Source organism: Euleptes europaea, chromosome 9, assembly GCF_029931775.1.
Source record: "Euleptes europaea isolate rEulEur1 chromosome 9, rEulEur1.hap1, whole genome shotgun sequence".
NCBI lineage: Eukaryota > Metazoa > Chordata > Lepidosauria > Squamata > Sphaerodactylidae > Euleptes > Euleptes europaea.
The window spans coordinates 55,129,881-55,157,764 of NC_079320.1; the positions used below are offsets into that span (position 1 = coordinate 55,129,881).

The window sequence follows — 27,884 nt, forward strand, 5'->3', positions numbered from 1 at the left end:
CATGGGACAGGGGTTATAATAAGGAGATCTGGGCAAGACTGAGTGAAAAAAGCTGGCTGGATCCAACCTATATTCATGAGTTAGCTGCCAAGCATACAGCTGTCTTCCCTCCTGTGCGTGCCTGCCTGCATGACTGTTTTCCTTGCACTTACGCCAGTACTGGAGGTTTCCCATCCTTCCTCCAATCTGCTCCACATTTGTTTGGATGACTGTTGAAGGCACCTGATAAGATGACATCACATTTTAAAATGTCCCCTTTTACACTCACACAACATGTCTAAATAGGCTACTTAAGAGAGATTTTTTCTCTCATTTGAGGTCTCACAAAGTCTGTCAGAAAAAGTTAGTAACCTTTTCATAGAATTATGATTGTCCCTCTGAACAGCAATACTTCCAGCTGATTAAACTATAATTAAAAATAGCCCTCAAAACCTGTTTTGGACTGACCATAGCATCTCTGGTTTTCTAGAAATCAGAGACAGAAGTGCAAGTTGATGGGATGAGGTATCCTGGATCCATTTCCTTTTTGGCCTTTCCTTCCCTCACCATGTTTCTACCACTTATTGTTTTTTCAGGACACATTTTCAGCTGCTTCTCTGCCCCACTTCCTTTAGCTAGCTTAGCCAGCTTTCTTGTCTGACCAGTGTACTTTTCTCTTTCTTCTTCCTACCAAAAATTAATCGCTCTTGGGCTGGTTTTCCACAGGCTCATCTCCCATGAACACAGCACTAGTGCTGTGTGCTCTCAGGGTGCTGCTTTTCCTTTCACTGCCTACTCTGCCACCATGTTGGTTCCATGCTCACTACCCTTTAGACTGGAATTCCACATTGGGAAGGACAGGGAAATCTTTCCTTCTGTGTCAATCTCCCCCTTCAAACTGAAACTCTTCATTTTATAAAGAAAAAAACCCAAAACCTTAAAAAAGGATTAAATTAAATATGTATTTCTGTCATTAGTTTCCCCACCATGTCAGAACACTAATTCTCCAGACAATGAAAATTTTAATTCTCCTCACAGAAATTTGACTCTGTGGATAAGCACTTCATTGTTAGAGCATACTTGTGATGGAAATTTTGGAAAGTTCTCATCAGTTGCTCTCTCAGGGCCAAAGAGATATGACCCAGGGGAAACTAAACAAATCCTCCCAGCATTTAAAGACAGCCAGTGTGATGTAGCGGTTAAAGTGTCAGACTAAGATCTGGTAGACTGAGGTTCATATCCCCACTCTGTTATGGAAACTTGCTGGGTGATCTTGGGCTACTCACACTGTCTCAGCCTAGCCTGTCTCACAAGGTTGTTAGGCTAAAATGGAGGAAAAGGGAATGGTATAAGCTACTTTGGGTCCTCATGGGGGAAAGAGGTAGGGTATAAATGAAAAATAGATGGACGGACAGACAGACAGACAGACAGACAGACAGACAGACAGACAGACAGACAGACAGACAGACAGACAGATAGATAGATAGATAGATAGATAGATAGATAGATAGATAGATAGATAGATAGATAGATAGATAGATAAAAACAATGCCAGTTGGAATCAAGGCAATATTTTACATTTTCTCTGCCCATGCCAGTCAAAACTCGCCCCGCACAGGCCATACCCTGAAAGAGGGAACAAATCTAAGACACCACTCTTTATATTCTTTTTTTCCTTCCAGGGGTAATTACGGCATGGGAAGGTATTGCTTTCAATCAGCACAGCCACTCAGGAAAGAAGGGTTAAATACATCCCCCTGGCCCCAGCCATGAAATGAATTTCTATTACCAGCAATCTCACGCATCTATCTGACAATTTATGAGACAAAGTTTAATAACTTATAAAAAGAAAGAAAATAGCTATTATATTAGGCAAACTGGAGATCAGTTCATAAAGCACACTAGGGGCAGAGTCAGTGCAGTTAGCTCAGCCCAATCAATTACATAATCCAGTATGACATTATTCTCCTAAATCCATACTTGAATGTGTGATCTATCTTGTGGCCACTAGATGTTGGTATTTTACAAGTTTGAACGTATCTCTCTCTCCCCCCCCCACCCCCGCCTCTTCTTTCTCCACTTTGTTCTGCTGTTCAGCCATTTTCCTATCACCGTTAAAATTCAAAAAAACAATCTCGCTCGATGGAGAGAGGAAGAATACCAAGCGCAAATCCATTCTTCAATAGCTTTATAACAGCCTTAGTCTTCACATTTTACACTGATTAAGCCCCCAAAGCAGCTGATATTATATTGAAGCATATGTGCAGTGTTTTAAATCCAGGCGGATACTGAAATACAACGTGGAATTACTCCTACTGCCTTTTTCAGAGAGCAAGCATAGAATTGGTTTGCAGGATAAAACATCGTCTGAATGATAATTAGAGCACAGAAGGACATGAGACTGGAAACAGCCTCACAGTTTATCACATCGATTGCAGAACACAATGCTGCAAAAGAGAGCGTCCATTTTAATTTTCTGTGCTTAGAGAAATAAACATTCTGTACATGGTATCAATAAGCAAGTATATGTTGTAGGTTGGTCATCATTTATTCCAACTACTATAAATACCCAGACTCTAATGAGCATGTTCTGTTGTCATTAACAGCTGCCGTAACAATGGATAGAAATGAAATTCAGGTTCTGAGGTATACATTTAATCCAGAGGCAAAAATGAAGAATGATTCACTAAAATCAATTATATTTTTGGCTCATTAATTTTAAAGGACATATTTAGCATATACTTAAAACACCCTTTCTGAGAGCCATTTTCACCAGGTTGAGGCCTCTGTGTATTAGCTTAGCATTCTTTTCTAGGGTAGAGGAGGTTGCGTAGGAGGGTGGATTTCCAATCTATTCAGACATTTAATTTAAGTTTGTGATTTTAAGGCCAATTTTGGCCAGTTTAGTATAGTGGTCAAAGTGATGGACTAGATCTGGGAGACCCAGGTTCAAATCTCCATTCTGGCTTGGAAGCTTGCTGGGTGACCTTGGGCCAGTCACATGCTCTCAGCCTAACCTACATCACAGATATTGTCGAAGGCTTTCACGGTCAGAGTTCATTGGTTCTTGTAGGTTCATTGGTTCTTGTAGGTTATCTGGGCTGTGTAACCGTGGTCCAAGACCACGGTTACACAGCCTGGATAACCTACAAGAATCTACATCACAGAGTTGTTGTGAGTATAAAATGGCGGGAAGAACAATAATATAAGTCACTTTATATCTCTATTGGGGAGAAAGGTAAGGTATAAATGAAATAAATTGCTTTGATCAAATGGCTTTGATCAAATTTGGAAGAGAGCAGTCTTTATTTTTGAACTGGACACTAAATATACAGAGGCATTAATATAGTGCCACACACAGTGAAAGTCATTTAACATATACATTTCATAGATCACAGTGGGTAACCGTGTTAGTCTGTAGCAGTAGAAAGGAGCAAGAGCCCAGTAGCACCTTAAAGACTAACACAATTTCTGACAGGGTAAGAACTTTCGTGAGTCATAGCTCACTTCTTCAGCTATTCGTTTCATGTTTGTTCTTAAACACAGTTATGTGGAAGCCACTAGAGAATCACAATGTTCAGCCAACTTCAAGAGTATTTTGTATTCAACCAAGCATTTTAATCCATTTGAGACAGGGCTAAGGTGAGGCAATTGATATTAGTACCAGAGAAAGGAAGCGGAAACAGACATTCAGTGGGGTATAGATGCCTGTGAGTTCCTCCTCAGTTGGAATGCAGGAATTAATATTGGTTACCAGCTGAAGTGAAACTGGACCAGAACAGAATACATTTCAGAACCTGGCCCACTCCCCAAATGTTTGTTAGTCTACTATAGCCAGAAGATGGTATAAACACCACCTAGTAGCCTAACATTAATTTTGGAGCAGCTGAGGTAGCCTCCTAGAGTAGATTTTCTACCGATGTTCTGTGACACAGTCTCAGATTCCTGGACTACTCTAGCCTAATCAGTTCCTGGCAGCCCCAGTCATTTGAAAATATGGTTTTGATACACTGTGTTTTTTCCTCAGGTGTTTTTTCGTTGGCTGTGTGCCCACGCCACATCTTTTCCTTCTTTTCTGCATGTGTTTTGCTCCCTCTAGTGGTCACTTCCATCTTTCATAGTTGTTTTCTATTTTTTTTTAATAAGACCTTGTGGTTGGAAAAAAACCCTGGAGAAACAGCTATGAAAGATTGAAGTGACCACTAGAGGAAGCAAAATATGTGCAGAAAGAAAAAAAAACTCTTGACATAGTGCAGGCACATAACTAACATAAATAACGCGTGCAGAAAAACCCTGTCTTTTATTATGCCAGATGCAAATTGCTGTGTGGTGTACTAGAAAAGTTCAGAGATGTTCTGGGACTGCATTAGCTCACATATTCTGAACTTATGGTGCATAAAGACAAGAACTAGGCCTCTTTGCAGATGCTGGAACTGATTCCACAGTCCATTAAAACTCTGTGCAGATGAACCGTTTGCTTCCATTCATCCCCAAAGAGGCATTTAGTTAGCATAGATCTGGCTATTGTTTGCTGGTTTGTCCAAAGAATAGTAAGGCATTTGGTTGTCTGGTTTCCCTCAGGAAAACACTTTTCGGATAAGATAATCAGAAATCAGAAATCAGGCTTTAAGTTTCAAGAAATCATGGCCAGCTTGAGGCCTCTGTATATTAGCTTAGCATTCTTTTCTAGGGTGTAAGAGGTTGTCTAGGAGGGTGGATTTCCAATCTATTCAGACATTTAACTTATGTTTGTGACTTTAAGACCAATTTTGGCCAGTTTAGTATAGCGGTTAAAGTGTTGGACTAGGATCTGGGAAACCCAGGTTCAAATCTCCATTCTGGCTTGGAAGCTTGCTGGGTGACTTTGGGCCAGTCACATGCTCTCAGCCTAACCTACATCACAGAGTTGTTGTGAGTATAAAATGGAGGGAAGAATAACAATACATCAGCCCATTCCTGAGGCGTGCCATGGGTGCGCCCAAAGCCCTTAGGAAGCCAACGAAGGCCTCTGCCGGTGCAGGGGCCCACAACACCGGCGCCCGGAAGGTGCACACCGGCGTGATTGGCCCCAGCTCTGGGGCCCGGATGCTGCCGCAGCCTCCCACCAACCTCCAGCCACTGGCATAGGCGGCAGCGGCGAGCCGGGAGGCGTTCCAGTGCCCCAGGAGGTGTTCCCAGGGCGTAACGGCACCCCAGGAGGCATTCCCGGGGTGTTCCAGTGCTGGCTGGAGGCGGGGCCGACGTTAGTCGGTCTCCTGAGCCGTTTCAGCTCAGGAACGCCCCCCTTTTTTTGCAGAGATACGCCAGCTTTTTGCTCATAGGGTTGCACCGGGCGGAGGTTTTGGCAGTGCTGAAACCTCCTTAGGAGGCAACGCCACTGGGTTGCCTCCTAAGCCCGGCACAGGCATTCCTCTCAGGAATGCACTGCAAGTCACTTTAAATCTCCATTGGGGAGAAAGGCAAGGAATAAATGAAATAAAGAAATATATTTTTAATTTGAGAGCCCAGTCAACAATAGTGATATGCAAATGAACATACGCTAATGTGATACTCTCCTATGCTTCTGTTTCACATAAGAAGAAAGGCAACTGGTCATGTCCCTAATAAGGTTGCCCAGATCCTCTTCATTTTCAGAGAGAACCTATTTGTTTGAAGTACCACAGCCACAATGAATGTTCTGGAACATACAGCACATGGACCTTGCAGTGATAGCACAAAGACTGGCAATCTTCTCTTTCTTCACAGCAGCCATTTCCAGCTCTGGGGAAGTTTTTGCCCAGGGCTGTAGTACCTGTATACAGTAATGATTATGTGGGTCAGGAAGCTGCAGTTGGGAGGAGGAAAGGGGCAACATCGCTCCATTCTTCCTCTTGCATGAACCCAACCTTCCTAGTCTCCACTGCAGCTTCCTGACCCTCATGGCAATTCTTCGCTGCAGGTGCCACAACCTGGTCCAGCCATACACTTCCCCAAGGTCAGAAATGGTTGCTTGGGGAAGGGAATGATGGGATGCCACTCCCTAGTTTTAGAAAACAAAATTGACTCCTCTTATTCTAGGACAGCACACTGTAGGAATGCCTCATTTCTGGGACTTCAGAGCCCTACTTAATTTATTGCATCTACAGTTTCAGAGAACATTGTAAATGTCTCCTGTGTCAGATTCCACATAGCCAAATATCACGAGGAACATTGCATGGCTATTATCAGTCTTACTGATGTCACTATGACCAAAAAAGCAAAAGCAAAAACATTTCTGCAAAGTATGATCCCAAAAAGAATGATGGGAAGTCTTTAGTGTTTACTTAGAAAGGAATATAGAAGGAGCAAGCAAATATATTTCAGAAAGATCTGAATGGGAATGGGAGTGTTTGGAAACATTAACTGATGATTAATTACTTTCCTTTTTGAGAAATGGTACTTGACTTTTCCATCTTGTATAAGCAGAAGCTTCAGGAAGGTGATGTATGATGCTTACATTTATACTAATTTGAAAAGCAACAGTTTATTCATTATAACACATAATATTTAACAGTAAATAGTGGAAGCTGCTGAAGTATGCCTGATGTGTTTTAGTTTTCCCTGTATGTGAAGTATGAAAATATGTTTCTGTGTTGTATCAGCTCAAATTTTTATAAATGTCTCTTTCTGTTTCTGAAATTTGCTCAGAATTGATTGAATTCTGGGAGAAAGATTTTAGTTTAGGTCCTAATAAATCTCAGTATATGTATACCTGTGCAGATCCAATCTCATGCACTAGTAATATTATTAACTTCAGTAAATCTTCCAAACAGTCACTGAGGGCAACCCCAAGGGGTCTACATTATGATATTACTCTCAAGATTATAGAAGTCTGAATGATAGTCAATAGATTATCACGCCGGCTCCAAATCCCTTTCGCCCCTTCCCCCGGTTAGGATTGGGCTGCCTATTGTAGGAGCTTAATACTGAATATTGTTTTCAGAACCACTGACTATTCGAATGTGTTAGACATTCCTAACTGAAGTATTGACTATTCCAGTTGGTAAATACATCCCAATCAAGTTTTTCCAGTTAATCATAATTTAGACAATTCCATTTGAAAATAAATAGCCAAGATTGTTATATCTGTTGTTGACAGTCAATGAGTGTGCTCTATACAGTAAATCCCCATCAACTTGAACTCCTTGCACTGGTAACACTTTCTTGGGTTTAAGTCAATAGCCCCAAGTGGAGCCAAATATGAACAATGCTGTCTACTGTATAGGGATCAACTTTGAAACTACTATCAAATGATATGCTGATCTCCTGGTAGGTATAGGTTGGATATGCCAATTTTACTCAACACCCAGAACACTCAGTTGGATGGCACTTAGACACAATGGCAGTGTCAGATAAATATTTCTTCAGGGCATAATCTACCCCCCCCCCAAAAAAAAAAGTATACCAAAAAATGGTTTTCCGTGTCTACCCTCCTGATTTGTATATCACAACTTCTATGTAAACTCATTAACAATCATATGTAAAACAAGAATGACTAATTGTTAATATACAAGTTATTGTACAAACCAAGGCACACCTCAAATACATATTGGGTTAGATTTCCAACATAATGTGAGAATCTATTCTTAACGATACTACAACAGACAGGATAGGTCTGAACTGGCATAGTTACAGAATTAACTATAATTATAGCTATAAGTGCTAAGACTACCTGCAGGACAGGGTTGGATTTTTTCTATTTCACTAGTTTGTTTTTTGTATGTTATTACATTAAGCATCTACTGTATGTATGTATGTGTGTATATGTGTGTGTGTGTGTGTGTGTGTGTGTGTGTGTATAATCTGATTTTTTTGTTTATTTGTCTGTCTTATTTGAAACTAAATGAAAATATATATTTTTAAAAAACTTCTATGTAAACCAAAGGGCCTTTTAATGACAAAGCGCTAGAGGAGAATTTCTTGGGCTGTAAAATTGAAGCTCAATATGCAATTCTACAGTTCAGCCAGGGCACTGGTAGAATGACACTTAGGATCAGGAAGCATATTGTCCAGATTTCTGGAACCCATCTGGCTCTTTGAGTCTCCAGCAGTCCTAACTGACCTAATCCAGCAATATGGGGAATATGGGATCTATTCTCCCAGAAGCTAGTGCTCCAGCACTGATAATGGTGTCTTCCCAAAACTCTGATCACCCAAGAAGCCAGTGTAAAGTATCAAATCCAACATGGAATGGGTTCCTAATGGTAAAACATCAATGTCAATATATTTAATCCTCTACATGGCCAAATCTGTGATAGGAGCCATGAACACACAAGACAGATCTTTCTACAAAGCTGAAAAAGCTTTGCAGAAAAATGTGTCAAATAATAGAAGCAGCACCTGTAGCTTTAAGAAACTCAGTGGTCACTGTGGCCATCGCTAGCCAACCACAACAGTGTTGTTAGCCTTCAAGCCTTAGATTCTGCTAGCAAATGGCAGGTTGAGAGGAAAGGGCCCTTTCCAGGGCTGTTTTGGCCTTTGAGGGAGAACGTATTTATGCCAGCCCTGTCAGCAACCACTGGGCAACCTGCTACCACCCAACTTGCGTTACTCACCCAGGCCTGGATGTTTGCTACTGTTCAACAGCAGCCACCTCACAGAAGTAGTGGTCAGAGTTTCAGACAAGGATCTGGGAGACCCAGGTCACCAGTCTGCCATGGAAACTCATTGGATGACCTTGGGCCAGTTGCACATTCTCAGCCTAACCTACCTCACAGGGTTGTTGTGAGGATAAAATGGAGGAGAGGAGAATGACGTGAACTGCTTTGGGTCCCCATTTTGGAGACGGGCAGGGTATAAATGAAATAAATAAATATAGCAGAACATGTGAGCAGATAAAAGGTAGATGGGTGGGTGGGAAGGAGAGAAAGATGCAGGGAAAGGTGAGGATATGCAGGTTGCCAGGAGGAGGGAAAGAGAAAATAGTGTGTGGTACATGGGGAAGTGAGGGGCCTTCTAAAAGTCCATGTGGGTTCCCTAACTCTCAACTGGGCCTGGCCCAGTGCTCAGCCCTGTGCAACTGGGCCATAGTTTTCCTTAGGCAGAAGCTACCAGGAGAGAACGAGGGAAAGTGGAAGGAGGGACAGATAAAGTAGGTTGGCTGGTGGGTGGGAAGGAGACAAGGAATCAGGAAAAGGGGACAGGCTACAGGTGCTTTTGAGGAAGGGGCTGGTAAAGGGGAGGAATGAGTCCTAGGGAGACACTAAGTTCTTGAACATTTCAATGGAAGTCCTTTTTTAAAAAATTCCCCTGACATAGGACTTCCAGACTCACAGGAAGCAAAGGATTTAATTTGTAAGCCACATCCAGTAGGTCTCTGGAGAGGTGGCATTTAAATGTTATAAATATAAACATGATTTTAGCACTGCATGTTAAATGTTAAAGGAAACTACTGACAGAAAAGAAAGGCTGTAGCCATAAAATGTTCAATCACAAAAAGAGCCGTGGCAGCTACCAAAAACTGAATAAAATGTGTCTGAGCACAATTTATCCACCCTAACACCTCTTTCTAATCCACTTGGAACTAAACTATTATTCATTTTTGTAAAAAAAAAAAAAAAAATTCAATTAAGAACAAGTGCTTTAACAAGCATATTACGCCACAATGCACCACAAAAGATTTCCAGCACACTGTCTCAGCGCCTCCTGTACATTGTAAGTTACAGCTTAACTATGGTCACTTTCACAAGAAGTGATTAATGAACTTATTTTTCTCCATTAAACAAGACATGTTATATTTCCCATTAAATTATTCAGGCATAAATTACAAATAGGTTGTTTTATTATGGTACTAATACAACTGGTTTTGTTCAGATAAGCCTTTCCCAAGTCAGGAAATTCGTTGCCAGTTTCAGGCAATTTTTACAGCTAGTTTTGTCTAATACGTTAAGGTAGGACATAAGCTATTAATCTTTGAGTAGCTTTGACTACATTTGCTTTAGAACAATATTTCTAAGAGAAAAGCAAAGTCTGAGTGCCCATCTTGTGCATGGGTGCGTGACATAAAATCAGGACAAATGAAGAACAGAAAGTGGCTTTCATAACAGATTTCAGTGTTTGACCAAGCATTTCTAGGACTTCCCAATGAGACAAACTGCCCAGGATGAATCCATGACTCTGTTATTTCTGGTCATTCTGCATCACATGGATCAACAGGGTATTTGATATGCTATAATATCTCCAAAAGGATCATAAAATGAAGTTTTTTTTAATAGAGTAGTATTTCTTATGATATTTTGCTTCCCTTATAAATGGACACATGGGGTTTTGTGGAGAACATAATTTTACATGTCAATTGCAGAGTGATAGATTTCAGAGGCAGTCATATGAACTTGACAATTAGATGCCCATGAATGTAACAGACCCCCCTCCCCAGGGGTGAACGATGGATTCTTGATTATATTAGTGAAAGGTGTGGGTTCAGCTTGCTCTCCTACTAGATGGCCATCTACAAAGCTATTGGGTTGAGGAAATCCAATCTAGAGGATGCTAAATGACAGGAACTAGTGTGCCTTAAGAAACCTGTAAATGTGATGGCCCAAACAGATTAACAGGAATATTGACCCCTGAATACACAATATGCAAAAATAAGTTGAATAAGCTATGAAACAACTATAGTGATTTCTAACTACTTCTGATACATTGCCATCCTTGTAAAATTACAATTAATTTTCTTGTAACTGCATAATCCTATGTAGAAACTGAACAAATTGGATAGACATTAGCAAAACCCAAGGTTGTGGAACACTTCTGTGCCCAATTACTTGTTCACTGTAGCAAATAAGAACATCTTCTCTTCTGAAAAATAGGGTTTATGTATGGTCCCAATAACTGTAACATCAATAATGTGTTATGGAGTCCCTTTGAACTAAGCTCTGTCGTCATATTGTTTGATTTCTGATGTAGACAATAGCTTTCAAAGAATCCATGACCAAGCCACAAAACAGTTTAAATTGCAGCCTGGTGTCTTGTTTTCTTTGATAGAAATAAAAATAATTAAAAGGAATTATATTAATTATCCTATTTTTAAAAAAATTAAATGAGTCTAAAGATGGAAAAACATGCCCGCTGTTTAGCTACTGCATAGAAAACAATTACCCAGTCACTGAGAGATGGAATGATATAACATGAGTATATACTATGTATATAATGGGCGAAAACGCAGCCGCCTTTATTCCCTGTTTCAGCCAGAATTCAGCCAGGATCAAATGCACTTTCGGCGAAGACGCATGCGTTCGATCCTGGCTGAATCCTGGCTGAAACAGGGAATATAGGTGTCTAAAGCGACCATGCGTTTTCGCCCAATGTGAGTTACTTCCAGATCCACATCCTTCCAGTATACCGTTTCTATACTCTGTTTTTGAGCTTACCAGAATGTGACAGTATACAGTGCTAAAGAAAAGTAAAGTTAGTGGAGTCTAATCATCATTGTTAAGTTTTCGAATGAGGTTGCATCCCTTTTAACATGCAGAAAAATAAGCCCACAGAATATCAAAGGGAGAAATAACTGCCAGAGCTCTGGTTTCAGTTTATTGAAATCTGCATGTTTGAATTCTAAGCATGTCCTGCCGCAGCAAGCCAAAAAAGTTTCACAGCTAGAATCTCAGCTGACAGCTGAGACGTCAGTTGGAAGAGACAGCTCTGAGAATAAGGAAGCTGGGTCCTAGCTAGCCCTCAGAAAGAAGGAAATAAAGCAAAGGAAGAAAAGGGACTCAAGATAGTTTCTTAATCAAGTGCACAAGCCCAACAACAAAAGCATGAAAGCATGCAGGCAGAACACAATCCCGAAAGCAGTTCCTGGGAATGCTGAAGATGCTCTGTCCTCTCCAGAGTTATGTAGGGGTGTGCATACTGGGACACTGTCCCAGACATTAAAACAAATGGCTTTGTTTGCTCAAGACAACTGGGTAATAGGGAAGTGGATCTTTTAAAGCTGAAAGGGGTTATGATGGATTCCTGGGAGAACAATTCCTATAAAATACCAGTTCAGAAAATACAAAAATAATAACTGACTGGCTGCAGTGATTCAACAAATCACTGATGTTTTTCATTAATAAGACATCCTTCAAAGAGGAAAAGAATGAAGCAAGGACAACTAATAAGTACACAAAGTACACAAGTGTATTTATTACATTTTTGCAAGCACTTGGGTCTACATTTCAAAAACGCCACCATCAAGCTGTTGGCACATTTATGTACAAAACAGATTAATTGTAATGCCTGCTACAAAGCATTCTTTGTGAAAATACAAACTCTAATACCAGAGAAAAGCCAAAAGCATCAACATCATTACATGAGTTTAGAAGACATTGTTTTAAAAATCATCACAGTTGTAAGACACATAACTGAAACACTACAATATAGAATCAAAAGAGGTTCATAATACCTTCTGCAGAATTGTAAATACTGGTACTGCACATATCAGAATTTGTGACCCCCGTAAGACAGTAAAGTGTAAAAAATAAAAAATAAAATCAAAATAATAAAACCCAAAAGTCCAAATCAACTAATACTACTTGATGCATAAACATGCCACAAGTAACTATAGTATTACCCTCTACTTACTACAAGAATCGTTAAAAATTACTGATGATGCATGACTAGTAATAGTACAAAGAAGAGTTTTACTCAAGAACTTTTATTAGAAATGCACTTACACTGAGAGAGAATTCACAATGGTCCAATAAGTGCACAAAACTAGCTAGGATTTTTTTTTAACACTGACAAAAATGTCTTGTCAGGATACATCACTTAAAAGACACTTTACAGCATTCTTGTAGCATTAGAAAGAGGCCAAAAATAAAAAACACACCAATTTTGGTCCAATAATACTGATTTTTTTCCTTTTTTTTGTAATTTTTTTTTGTTTTATTTGATACAGGTACTTCTTTCAGATTAACATGACCGACTTTTCCCTTAATATTTTCTTACTCAAAATAAAGGTTCAAATATATTACTAACACTTCCAAACAATAGCTCCAGTAGCAGCCATTAACCTCACTTTAACATAATACAGGTAAACCGGTTTGTGTGTAGGAAAGCTACAAAGCCAAGCTATTACATTTATGGAAGCCTCCTTAAATATATCACATACAGTATATGTATAGTTCATACAGGTGCAATCCACTTAAATTTTTTAAAGCAGGTAAAAATACTTCTGACTCTTAAAGATTGCTGTGTTATAGATATATCACTTTTGTAAATGTAGCTAAGCAGCAATTGGTCACATCAGCACAGGAACAGCTCCAGTTCAGCATACCGTTGTGGAATTACATGGCAATCATTCTGCAAGAAACCTACGCATAGCTCTATGGGATGTTTGTCTATACACTGCAACTCTTGAAAGATCACTGCGGTATTATATGTTTGGAAAAAAGACAAATGGCCATGCATTACAAGCATCACAATCTGCATGCTCACAAGATAAAACAGGAATAGCCACCAATGAAACCTTAAAAGAGAGAACACTCCGATAAGTACATCAAGAATCATACAATGTTAACAAAGATAAGAAGCACTTCTTTTTGTGTTTTTACCTACTCTTACAAATTTAGAAATTGCACCTTTGATTGTTGAAAATGTTCTCAGGACCCTCAGTCAAGATGCTCACTGGTCCACCTGGCATGATTTCCAAATCTGAAGGAATGTCAGCAGTGTGCCTCCTCAAGAAATTGTACGTGGTGTACAGTGGTCCCTTTGAAGTATACCTGTAGTTAAAGTACTTACCGAAATTGAAACTAAAAAGTATAAAAAGCTATTTTTCTCGTTTCAAAAACATATAAGAAACAATGCAAAAAGGTGTTATGCATAACACATACAAAGTGATTTAAAAAAATCAAACACATTTCAGTATTTGACAATAGTTAGTAATCTTGATGTAACAGAAAATAATTGGTTTAGGATTCAGGAAAGGCTGTTTCAGGAGCTTTGTAGTAGAGACTGGTCACACAAGCTATTAACTAATTAGGAAACCAAGTGCTGGACAACCAAGAATTGTACAGGGTGGTTTATGTGCCACCCAAACTATCTTTTGTGAGAAGCACTTTTCATTTTGTTTTAAAAATGGACAAATGGGTGGCCTTTAGTTAAACAACAAAGCATTCAATGGTAGAAAGGAAGAGAAGGTTTTTTCTTATGTGTATGCGTTGAGTCGCTCTTTAGAGCGGGTAGAATGAATATCGTGAAGCTCTTGTTCTTCCTTTGACTTAATATCCTCATACTTCTGCATTCTGCAAGCATCTTTCACATAGGCCCAGTTGGCAGATAGAACCATAAGGTAGTGAACCTGCAAGAGGGAGAGAGGCAAAGATGTCATGGTGTATTTATCATATCAGTCTGAAATTCTCTAGTAATCTCTGTCATTTCCAAGCTCTTTCCAGAATTTGTGACATCAATGGTCATCACTAGGCAGGTTGAAGATAGAATCTACTTAGTTCATTTTTATGTAGGTGGTCATGTTGGACTGCAGTAGAAGACCAAAATTCAAGGTCAATGGCACTTTGAAGACCAACAAGATTTCCAGGGTAAAAGCTTTTCAGAGTCAAACAAAATGTAGTTTGACTCTTGAAAGATTGTATCCTGGAAATCTTGTTGGTCTTTAAAGTGCTACTGGACTCAAATCTTGACCTTCCACTTCATTTTGTATTCACTTTTACAAGCATCTATTTTCTATCATTGCTGCATTTGCATGAACTCATGTAACAGTGTTTTTGATGCGATTCTTCTCTGCAATGGGGTCCTTCTTTTCCTTCGCTGGCTTCACTTTGCATATTCTGATATGTAATAATATTGGCTGTGGCAACCACTATTATTTTGTCACTGATAAATGTGCTGACATTTTATTTTTATTTTACTTTTGTCAATTTGTACCCCGCCCTTTCCCAACCCAAACTGGGCTCAGGGGGCTTCCAACACTATTCATCAGACAAAAGTTAAAACATAGGTTAAACCACAAAATTAAAACAACACGCAGAATTAAAAGAAGGCTGCCTAATTTCTACCTACTGTAATAAATATTTCCTAAAGGTGAGGAGAAAAACAAGCCAGTAGCATTTGTGGTCTATTAACTGTTGCTGCCTCAACCATATGCCTGGTGGAACATCTCTGTCTTACAGATCCTGCGGAACTAAGCTAGGTTCTTCAGGGCCAGGGTCTCATTAGATGGCTGGGGGCACCTTGGTCAGGGGCCCATAGAATTGGTCCAATTCACTTGAAACTGGGGGGGGGAATAATGGATGGGCAGCACTAACTCTGCTGTAATTTAGTGTTATTGGCTCAAAAAACAGCTGTCTAACCCCCCAGAAAAAATCCCCACAGGGAATAAAGGACCTGAATAATTTCAGAATCCTGAAAAAAACAGAATCTAGATACCAAACCAGTATTTGGGACCCAAGTAACGCAAAATACTGATAATACCAGAATTCAGATACCAATTTTTATTCTGGTGTACATCTCTATCTAGAATACATCTTATTTCATGAAGTGAAAAGGTTAATCATAAGCCATAAGGAAAAATCATTCTTACATACAGCCTGATTAGCCTTTTCCACAAAACGGCAGACAAGTGTAAGATCATGGAGCCCACTTTACAGAAGAAAGGTCACTCCTTTCCTTTGAAGTCAGTGGTTTGAGGTCTGCAGACTGTCTATTCCAGTTGGTACCAACTCATTGGACACCATCACTAAAGGACTCTTACATAATTGGATTTTACACTTTTGTGAGTAGCTTTGAGTGTTATGCCAAGACTCATTGGGCTTGACAGGGGGGAATCTCCCTTCAGGGAGGTTCTGAACACAGACATTCACAAAGTAGAAACTTCGTTTTATTTTCAGAAACTTCCCAAGTGTCTGAACTTCCCAAGTGTCTGAATTTGTCTCATATGAGAAATCTGACTCTTGTAAAGCTTGCATCACCATCCAGGAGATCTTTCTCCAGAACTGAATGCACACTGGTTATGTACACTATTATTGCTTTTTCCCGCAAGGAATCATTTTCCCCTCCTCAAGGAATCATTTGGATTGTAGGAAAATTGCAATGACCCAACCCATGAGAGACATGGCAGTGTTGCTAGAAAAATGTGATTGTCTTTCAGTCTAATCCTTCCCTTGAGCTCTGAGTGCTGTGTGGATTGGTTATGTGGGTGCCCTGGGATCCACTAGTCAGTGTTTGTGGCAAGCAGCACATCTCCCCATTCCTGTATCTGTACAATGTCTGTACAATGACTCCTGGTTCCTTATCTGTTGGTGATGGAAAGTAGATCTCTGCCCAGCCCATCTCTGGCCTCACCCTTTATAGTGCTGATGATGTAGGCATAGGAGTTTTCCTGCACTATGCCATGCCTTGGAATGCATAGTTACCTGGAGCCATATAAATCAGCTTGGGGGGTCAGATTTTGAGTATTTCTAGTAGCCGATACTTACATAAAAAGTATAGATGTATGTCCAGGGAGGGGGCTCAAAAGAGGAATGAAAATGGAAGAGCTTTCCAAAAATAAAAAAAATAAATAAAAACTTTCTGTTCAGCTCTAACTACGACTGGGTGTATAATGAGGTGAGCTGATGGACTCTGACACTGGATTTTGGGGCAGCAGCATCTGATGTTGCCTCTCCTCATTCTCATCAATGCAGCTGCCATAATCGCCATAATCTCTTCTATTACCTCACATCTCACCCAGGAGCTTCCAACACCCTTTCCCTCTTTGTTTACCAAGATACTTTAAACACAGCATGGCAAGCTGCTCATAACCAATACAGCTTTCTTTCTTTTTTTCTTTTTTAAAGAGTTTTATTGTTAGAAAGTGCAAAAAAACCCAGGAACATCAGAAATTAAGAATGAAAAAACCAATACATAGATTACATATACCAAAACAACAACAACGATAACAAAAATTACATAGACCAACGAAAAAGACCATTCTTGAACTTCATTTGCAAACCCCAATGTGAGCAATTGACCAATACAGCTTTCTGAACTCTCCCAATATACAAGGTGCTTGGGAAATGAGAAGAGCAGGACATCAGTGGTGGGTGGTCTGCATGACCAGCAAGAGACAGTGGCCAAGGGCAGTAGCCTCAGGCAGTGCCTCTTTCCAAGCCTCCACTGTGTGTGTGTGTGTAAAGTGTCGTCAAATTGCAGCCGAGTTATGGCGACCACTTATGAGGTTTTCAAGGCAAGAGACTAACAGAGGTGGTTTCCCAGGGCCTTCCTCTGCATAGCAACCCTGGTATTCCTTGGTGGTCTCCCATCCAAATACTAACCAGGGCTGACCCTGCTTAGCTTCTGAGATCTAATGAGATCAGACTAGCCAGGGCATCCAGGTCAGGGCAAAAAAGCCTCCACTAGCTCTAGCATAAATCATACAAATATAGCATAGCTCTTTATTTAGCTATTGTGCATTAATCCATGTGCCTCTGAAGAACCAGCCTTACTTAAATGCTGTAAAGCAGACATTATTTTTAAAGCCGTGCCTTTCAGTTGATAAACCCTTTATGTTCACTGTTAGCTGAAAGGGTGACTGTTTCTCTGTGCCAGGCTACCATTTCAGATCTGATACAAGAGTATACCTGGATAAATTAAGCAGTGAACATTTTATTTTATATTGCAGATTCTGATTTTGTCTCTGGGAAGGGTGTTTCTTTTTTTTTTTTTTTTCTTTTTTACTGACATAAAAAATTGCTTTTGGAAGAGCCAAGAATAAATTAATTGGTTGCTGACTATACTGAACAAAAACGCGGACACAGCACGTTCACACTTGAGCCACTTCAAGTATTAATTAACCCCTGTACAGGTCAGCAGAGGTAGCCAGATCAAGTGCACAGAACAAGCACAAAAGATTAATGGGTGTTCCAAAGCTCCTAGTTTAGACCAGCCAACCATATTGCTGTTTAAACAATACCTGATACATGTTTTGCAGCTTTGGGACAGCAAGGAAACTGTTTTTGACATGAGAATGCTGTAAAAACTTATTAGCATGGAAACTAACAAAAAAAGGAAGACAAGTTCAGATTTGTGGAAGAAGGCAAGAACTTTGTTGCCATCCTTCTGTAAGTGAAAGATAGTTCTTTCACTGTTGCTACAGGGGTTTAATGATACATTCCTAATTCATCAGTGGAAACCCCTCACAGGAAGTTGGATCCGGCTGTAATGGGTGTGTGCATGTGGATATTAAACTCTGGATACAAGCTGAGAGAATGGAGCATCATGGATTGGGGTTTATACTATGTGCCACCCATATGTGTTCAATTTCCAAATGCCAAAGCAGTACAAACTAAAGAATTCCATAATCTCATAATGGCATATTATAATTAAAAAATGACAGTAAAAACAAGTGGTACTTGGTGCCACTAGCAACACAGCTATTCTGGAGCTTATTTAAAAAAAACCCTGAATAATGTCATAAATACAGGAACAACCTACTTGATTGTTGGAACTACTGGTACCCAGGTTGGGAAAAAAGCTAAGAAACATCTGGTTACTGAATGTTCATCAAACGTTTCCCATATGTTTCAAAACTGTGCTCCATAACTTTTTTTAACCCCCTGCCCCCCAAAAAACTGTTAACTTTTTTGCAATGCTAAATTAATGCTAAATACTGCCTACATATAAAGAGAATAATTGCCCAATAAATTTTGAAGGACAGATGAATGAGAAGGGCCTGAGAGGACAGTAGCTTCCAATGGTCAGGGTTCAAGGAATTATGTGGCAAAGGATATTTTAATGGCATGACTGGAATCAATGATAAGGAATAAAGAATTTGGTCACCAGTCACTCTCTTCCACTGTTGAAATATTCCCTGGGGAGAATCAGGATGTGGCCTCACAGGTGGTAGATCATATAATCAAATTTTCCATTAAGACAGTTTTAGATGGGTAGCCACGTCAGTCTGTAGCAGCATTAAAAAAATCATGTCCAGTATCACCTTAGAGGCCAACTCAGTTTTCCAGAGAGTCACATACAATTTCTGAGTCAGAGCTCACTTCATCAGATACTTTGCCATATGTGATGAAGCGAGCTTTGATTCATGAAAGCTTAAACCCTGGAAATTTTTCTTGGTCTCCAAGGTGCTCCTGAACTCGAATTATAATTAATCATGTTCAAAAATGTATGATGGGTTTCTAGTATTTACAGATCAGGTGTTTCCTTTATTAGCATTTACAGGAATGCTAATAAAGAATTTCACATTGGTTGAATTAATCTAAATAGGACCCCAAAGGGCTTAAAATGAATACTGGGTTTCCTTTGCGGGGGAGGGGTTTTTTACTATCAGAACTAGTTAAGGTTATAGAAAAATGAGAAGTTGTTATAGGCAGGAGGAAAACTGATAACTAATTGTCATATGTGGTACAGAATAATCCAAAATCCAGGACCATGAATATCTCTAATAGTCAACCTGGCCCAATCTGGAGATACTAAAATCTGCTTACTAAAGCCATGCTGAGAGAAGAGAGATTTGTCTCCAAACTTGGGGGGGGGGGACCTCTCAGGTTTGCAGGAAAATCCCAAAGCATAATAAAAGAGGGAGCCAGCCCCCCCCTCCAAGAGTTGTCTGCACAAGTGCATCTGCCTTCAAATCAATCTTCTGGGGGTGGGGGCAGGGGAAGAGTACCAGGAACCTCCTCCACCCACCACAAACACCTTCAAACCCCTACCTCCACTGCTGCCTAGGGGGTGGGCAAGAAGCAGTGGGAGCCTCACACACACACACACACACACACATCCCAACATGGCAGCTACTGCCACTGCCACAGCTTGAGCCAAACAGCTGAGCAGGAAAGAATAGTGATGGGAGGGGACATGCAGGTGGACATCTAGGACAGTGGAGAGGGCAACGGATGGGCAGGCAGGCACAGCAGCAGGGAGGGGGTGACTGAGTGAGCCAAATCCCCTTTGCCACTGTGCCTTGAAGAGTAGACAAGGGGGAACGGGAGCATCTGCCACTCCAATATCCCCACTTTGCTGCTGACAAAGAAGGGGAAAAGGATAAAGAGAGGATGGGAAAGAAAAACAGTGTGTGAGAAAGAGTGACTGTGAGAAGAGGTGGGGGAGAGGGAATGAAGCATCCGCAGGGGGATGGGATGTCACATCCTGCAAGTTCCTTCCAGGTCCCTGTTTGCTATCTCTCATAAGAAAGGCATTTCAATAAAATATTGTGTTGATGGTATCTGACTGCTACTAAAATAAATCATATTTATCAGAAGATGTTAATGTGGGTCTCTAGATACAGGCTTTTCCCATTATTGATGGATATATCAAAAACCTTGAATGAAAGTATTAAACATAATAGCTGAGTTGACAGGATATCTATTTCCTATGGAAGATAACATAATTCTGCTCTGTTTTTTATATGATGTGGTTAGGCAGGCTAGTTGAAATTAGTGAGAAATATCCCAACAATTGCATTACTACAGATCAATGGAAAACTGAAACAGAATTGAAAGCTAAAATAATATGAAAAACTGAGAGATGTTACCCATTTTGATTGTATGTAGTCTTTGGCAAACCATTTTATACAAAATTGAGCTTGTGTGTAAATTATTCCAATGGACTTTATATCTTTTTTTAACATCATATTTATCTTTTAATAGATTATTAGCACTGTGGTTGTGGCTCAGTGGCAGAGGGCATGCTTTGCTTGCAGAAGTTTCTAGGTTCAATCAGCAATCCCAGTTAAAGGGTCTCAGGTAGCAGATGTTGTGAATGACCTTTCATTGCCTGAAAATCCTAGACTGCCACTGCCAGCCAATGCAGGACTAGATGGACTGACTGTCTGACTCAGTGTAAGGCATATTCACATAAACTGTATATTTACTTAATGCTTAAAAACAGATCCAAAAGGGGGGGATTTGATGTATCTATCATTTATTTATTTATATATCGGAACATTTCAACCACTCCTTTGCATACAGTTCAAGGCAGATTACGAAATATGAAACCAAATTTGCAATGGAGTTAAATGTACTGTTCTGTGATTTCCAGTCACTAGTATAGGTTGAGCATCCCGTATCTGAAAATCCGATATCCAAAATGATCCAAAATCCAAAATATTTTGAGTGCCCAGAAAGGGTGATAAAATGGCACGTGTGCAGGCCTGTTGTTCCAACAACAGGTTCCCCAAAATGCCCCAAATGCACAAAATTATTTAAAATATTGTATAAAATTACCTTCAGGCTATGTGTGTAAGGTGTATATAATACATTTATTTTGTGTTTAGACTTGGGTCCTATCCCCAAGATATCTCATTATGTATATGCAAATATTCCAAAATCCAAAAAAAATCAAAATCTGAAACACTTCTTCTCCCAAGCATTTTGGATAAGGGATACTCAACCTGTATAGTGGTGAGATTTTCAGGCTAGGATTGGGGTAGAATGTGATTATAATTCCCACTCTGCCATGAAACTCACTGCATGACCCAGGACAGTCATTTCTGTAGTGCTGTCAGAAGGTTAGGAATGGGAAGGTAAGTCCGACACCCAGAATTTCTTGTATGAAGGGAAAAAAGTGCAGAAGTTCCCATAAAATGGGGCATGCATGCACCACACACACACACACACACACACACACACAGAGAGAGAGAGAGAGAGAGAGAGAGAGAGAGAGAGAGAGAGAGAGAGAGAGAGAGAGAGAGAGAGTTATTCTTCTCCCTTTCTAAAATACACAGAATATGGATGGTACCATAAAACTCTGGAACATTCAGTTTTTATTATTACTTAATATCAGACACAAGCACAATGGTATTTAGAATTATTTGTTATGACTTGTTATGACTGTTTCTAAATCTTACCATAGCAATGACTGCTGCTCCAGCCCCAGCCAGCGACACAATAAACAAATGGAATGTCATGTTCAACTGCAAAAGGAACAAGGAAAGCAAGTTGCAAATTTAAAACACCCTAAAAACACCCTAAAATTTTAAAACACCCTAAAAAAAAGTACTATAAAGACCACAGTGCACAGTTCACCTTGTACAGTAATTCTTGCCTTGATGTTGCTGTTTGGAAGAACTAACCAATGTACTCACTATTGACATGTATAAGCAATTCCTGCCCTTACCTGGATGACTCCAGAACCAACGGGTTGGAATTAAATTAAAAGAGTTTCCGAAGAATTTTCTAATAGAGTGGTTCCTCAGTGGAACAGGCTTCCTCGGGAGGTGGTAAGCTCTCCTTCCATGGAGGTTTTTAAGAAGAGGTTAGATGGCCATCTGTCAGCAATGCTGATTCTGTGACCTTAGGCAGATGATGAGAGGGAAGGCATCTTGGCCACCTTCTGGTCACTAGGGGTGTGGAGTGGGGGAGGCAGTGGTGAATTTCCTGCATTGTGCAGGGGGTTGGACTTGATGACCCTGGTGGTCCCTTCCAACTCTATGATTCTATGATTCTATGACTCTGGCTAGCCTGAGCTTGTCAGATCTCAGAAAAGCAGGGTCAGTCCTGGCTAGTACTGGAGACCACTAAGGAAGACCAGGGTCGTTATGCACAGGAAGGCGATGGCAAACCCCCTCTGTTTAGTCTCTTGTCTTGAAAACCCTTCTAGGTTGCCATATGTTGGCTGCAACTTGATGGCACTTTAGACACACACAAGCAATTCCTAATCACTCTGCATTGAACTTGCAGACCAGTAAAAATTTGTAATGTTGCAATGTAAAACTCCCCATGTGCTTAGGACCATTCTTTTGTAGATTATAACTAAGGATTTCTCAAAGTATGTGATCCTTTCAGATAAGGTCATTTCAGAGGGTAGCCATATTGTGTGTGTAAAGTGCCGTCAAGTCGCAGCCGACTTATGGCGACCCCTTTTTGGGGTTTTCATGGAAAGAGACTAACAGAGGTGGTTTGCCAGTGCCTTCCTCTGCACAGCAACTCTGGTATACCTTGGTGGTCTCCTGTCCAAATACTAACCAGGGCCGACCCTGATTAGCTTCTGAGATCTAACAAGATCAGGCTAGCCTGGGCCATCCAGGTCAGGGCATAGCCATATTAGTCTGAGGTAAAAGGAGCAAGTTTTCTGGCCGCACAAGGCTCAACCTAGAGTCAAAAGGATGGCTAGAAGTGGCAAACTAGAATGAATGATTTTGATTTATGCCAGATTGCCTGCAGCTGGCCTGATCTTGGCCAGTCAGCTGTGTTGCTGTCATGTGACCACATACCTCTGCAGCTGACACGCATTCACAATGAAGCAACTTTCCAATGCCCAGGGGTCTTTGTGTTAATGAGATAGAATGCCAGCTCTGGGTTGGGAAATACCTGGAGATTTTTGGGACGAAGCCTAAAAAGGGTGGGGTTTGAGGAGGGAAGGAACTTCAATGCCATAGAGGCCAATTGCCAAAGGGGCCATTTTCTCCAGGTGAACTGATCTCTATCAGCTGGAGATCAGTGGTAATAGCAGGAGATCTCCAGCTGGTACCTGGAGGTTGGCAACCCATGTTATCCCTTATTTCTCTGCATCTCCCAGAAACAATACTCACAAGGGGGGCAGCCTGGGATGCAATAATGGTCGCACAAACCATGCCTGTCTCATCCTCCTGCAATCCTGACCTCAAATTCTGAAGCCCCAAGCATCTGGTTGGTTCTCTTGTGTGTAGAGCCACCCTGGTCTTCTATCTTTAAAATGTTGTGCCAGCAACACTTCAAACACTTTAATGGTACTTGTTGTAGGAATGCTATCAGCATTAATCAGTTAAATTACTCCCTTCACATGTAGGGTTGCCAACCTCCAGGTAGTAGCTGGAGATCCCCTGCTATTGCAACTGATTTCCAGCTGATAGAGATCAATTCACCTGGAGCAAATGGCCGCTTTGGCAATTGGACTCTATGGCATTGAAGTCCCTCCCCTCCCCAAACCCCCACCCTCCTCAGGCTCTACCCCAAAAATCTCCACGTATTTCCCAACCCAGGGCCGGCAACTCTATTCATGTGTCAATAAAATGAAAGTCCATTTCTTTTTATCTCCAATGGCAACACCTTTAGCACTTTTACTCACCTCAGTAGATTCACACATTCTGATGAAATTTTCAGATGTGGAACAAATCTTCTTATCTTCTCCAACTGTTACAATACCTGTAGCAGATAGAAAACCCAGTGGCCTTTCAAAATACATAGCACAAAATTGTTTAAATGAGTCAGATGGTTACAGCCAAATCAACTGGGATCTTGGGAGAACCATGAACAGATCTGCCCAGCATTTTACAATATAAATTGCAGCCCTGGGGACCCCAGTTTGGATTGGCGTTTAACCCTTTACCCTTGCATGGCTTTACCTTGAGATTATATCTCTCCCCTAGTTGTTATTAGTCCTAAAAGGGGGCAGGGAAAGATATTTTTATTATGCTTGGAAGATGCATTCCCTGACCTCCCAGAATCTTTTCAAATTTGAAAAGTTCCATAATTGTGAGGCAGCCACAAAGAAGTCCTCTTTGTGCGCTAACCAAACTGGCTATACAGTCAAAATTGTGCTATCCAGGCTAGCTTAAAAAATGCAGTGGAGCTACAATGGAAGATACATAGGGCCAAGGAATTAAGAGTTTGGCAAGTGGAAAACTGAATCAAGAAGTATGTTTAAAAGGCAACAGGGACAAAGACTGTGGGATGTGGACCAGTTAAAAATGAGAAGCCCAGATGGGTGTCATCAGCAGTAGCCAACCTACCACCACAGTGAGAACATTCAGCAAACTCCATCTGATACAGTAAAAAACATAGCATGCAATCCTAAACAGAGTTATGTCCTCCTAACACTACTGAAGTCAATGGGATTAGAAAGATGTGACTCTGCTTAGAATTTCACTGTTAGCGACTCCTCTCTTGTGTTTATCAGCTAAAATAGATATATATCTAATCCAGGGGCTGTTACTGTTATGTCCTCAAGCACCATCTTCTGCGCTGGCAGGGTTGATTCAAACACATCAGTTTTTAACTGCATGATAATTTACACTTATCAAAACTAGAAGCTACTCAGTATCTATAACAGTCATTCAAGCTTTTCAGTGACTGTTTTATTGGGGGAATTAAATCAACACATCTTGCAGATCTTTCACTTACCAAACTGACGGAGGTCCAAGCAGAGAGGTGCCCCATCCATTGCAGTGGTGTTTTTGCAAATAGTCCACAGGTTGAAGTACATGTAAACCGGCAGAGAGGTGAAAGCTGTAATTCCCAGCCAGGCGAGCATGAAGATGTACGTCAGCATGATGAACTGCAACAAATATGCCCAAAAACGAGAAACAGAAACCAGAGGAAGGTTTTAAAACTGACATCATTCAGAAAACTGCCATTTGAAAGAAAAAGAAATCAAAGATGTCACATTCTGAAATGTTACAAAGTCTCAGTGGTTTTATAAGTGAATAGTTCCCCATGTTTAACTTCTCAGCCGGTGCTAAGGCTAACCGTTCTTTTCAGGAAACAACAAAAGGATATATCACAATTGACTTAATGGAGTAAACCAGAGTGGATTAAAGTAGCTAGACTTTTGTGAAGGGGAAAAAAAGAAACTTGAAGGCAAATATACCTAAGATATACTCAAGTATCTTCGCTATTTATCCACCTACTGCAGATTTGCTACTTATAAATAAATAAATACAGTTGGAGGACCTGTAAAAACAGAGGGATTATGTGCGAAGTGAGAAAGAAAGGCCTTTGCCCCTCATCTCTCTGACTGCCTCCTATCCCACTAGTCTTTGGTTATGTCCCTTGTTCCTCAATGCCCCCTCTGACCCTCATCTTGACTTTCCTTTCTGTTCTGTTTCTCCACTTACTGTCTTCCCTGCCTTGCCCTGAAACTTGCCTTCATTTTCCTCCTTTCTCCTCACTCTGTCTCATTTCACCTCCTACCTCACACTCATTCCCTTAACCTTCCTTCCAGCCTCCCTCTCATACATCAACCCTGCTTTTCATTCTACCTCCTTAACTGCTTTTCATTCTACTTCTTCTTGCTGCCTGCCATCATGGTGAGCAGGAGAGCCCAGGCACGGCAGAAGCCATGCTCTCAACGCTCAGGATGAGGTGGCTGTCTTGTAGATTCTCCTGTTGCTCGGTAGCTCGCTTCCTTTAGAGAATTATTTGTGAGGGAGAACCAAAGTCAGCAGACGTGCACATTTCTGATGCCACTCTCCTCCTGCAGTGGTCCCTCTTAAACTCAAGGATAAAAGGAAGCAAGCTCCCATTCCTGGCTGATTAAAAACTCATGCTGGCATGCTACTGCAGGATTCATGTGTGTTACAGGGGTAATGTATTGTGAAGATACTTTAAAACGTTTTTAAAGCATATTTAGATCCAACTTAAACATATGAAACTGGTTTATATCAAGTCAGGCTCGTGGTTCATTTCCCTTGATGTCATCTACTCTGACCAGCAGTTCTTTGCTAACTTTAACCCCAAGATTATTTAATCAGCGATATCCAGGATCAAACCAGGGACCTTGGGCATGAAAAGCAGATGCCTTCCCAGTGTGGTGTAGTGGATAAGAGTGGTGGTTTGGAGCAATGGACTCTAATCTGGAGAACTGGGTTTGATTCCCCACTCCTCCACATGAGCGGCAGATGCTAATCCGGTGAACCAGGGTGGTTTTCCCACTTCTACACATGAAGCCAGCTTGGTAACCTTGGGCTAGTCACAGCTCTTTTAGAGCTCTCTCAGTCCCACCTACCTCACAGGGAGTCTGTTGTGGGGAGAGGAAGGGAAGGTGATTGTAAGCTGATTTGATTCTCCCTTAAGTGGTAGAGAAAGTCGGCATATAAAAACCAATTATTCTTCAGTACCACAAACCATTTCTACAGATTCACTCCTGCTCTATCTCTTCATTACTGTCTTTTTCCTGAACTAGCATTTCTGCACACTCAATCATGACTTTTCAAGTGGATGGAATGTATTTTGCTAGTTCTCCTACTCTTAAGCATTGTCTTGGTTAATACAGTGGATGACTTCCATATTAATCTTTCTATGATGTTTGTATTCTGAAGTTCCAAGGAATTCAGTACCATTCCATTGTAATCCTCACAACTTTGTGAGATAGGTTAGATAGAGAAATAGTAACTGGATCCAGAGTCACCTGGAGTTATTCATGGTTGAGCAGGCCTTTAGACCCAGGTGGTCCCTGTCCATATACATCCTCCTTTATTCCACCAACCATCATTTGATTTGTCTTTGCTTTAAACACAGTTCATCATGTATGAATTGAAAACTAATTATATTCATTAATTGTTCAAGACTTGCATGAATAGTATTTGAATTTGTCCTTAGAAGTTACCTTTTTATACAGATTTGGGCATGTATGAAAGCCATAAGGTTTCCTGATGTATACAGATGCACATTGAACATCTGCATATCTATTAAAAATAATGTGACTTGACCCAGTACATGGACTTTATTTATATTTACTCCAATTTTCAAATTCAAAAAAAGAGAGAGAAGGGTCTAGTCAAATAGCTGGAGAGGCATAATCATCTGTAAGCCAATTCAAAGAACTGTTTAATTCCTATGGCCTAGTGTGGTGAAGAAAATATGTTTGGATCCATGTAGAATAGAATTTATCAAACAATCTACCACAAGATGAAACATAGGGATACCAAAATACTGAACAAGGAAGAAGATCCGTGTAGTTTATCAAAATAATGGTGGCACTGAAGTTCATTTCCCCATAGTGAACAACTTCATATATTCATTTGTATGTAGGTTCCAGTATTCTTTGACTTATTACCCTGAATAATTCTTGTGTGTTTTCTTGTGTTGGAGGAGCCTCAAGCAGAGGCTTACCATAAAGACATCCCTTTTAAAGAAACGCCGTACGCTGAATAGGAAAATAGCAGCAGAATCAAACCAATCTGAATTCCTCAACGTTTTCTCAAAGAAGCAATCATGTGACAGAAGACTTTCCATCATCTGGTTTTAAAGATTAAG

The 27,884-nt window shown here is 40.5% G+C and overlaps 1 protein-coding gene across 2 annotated transcripts in view; it reads right to left on the minus strand.

Moving 5' to 3' along the window:
• Positions 1-12,095: 12,095 nt before the first annotated feature.
• Positions 12,096-27,884, minus strand: part of GPM6A (glycoprotein M6A) — a 141,687-nt gene continuing 125,898 nt past the window's right edge. For both annotated transcript variants that reach the window (XM_056855974.1, XM_056855975.1), the window contains 4 exons: positions 25,032-25,185; positions 23,977-24,053; positions 21,779-21,844; positions 12,096-14,281 (listed from right to left, as the gene is read on the minus strand). In XM_056855974.1, coding sequence (XP_056711952.1) covers positions 14,129-14,281; positions 21,779-21,844; positions 23,977-24,053; positions 25,032-25,185 — 450 coding nt within the window. In that variant the 3' untranslated portion in view covers positions 12,096-14,128. The remainder of the gene's footprint in view (positions 14,282-21,778; positions 21,845-23,976; positions 24,054-25,031; positions 25,186-27,884) is intronic.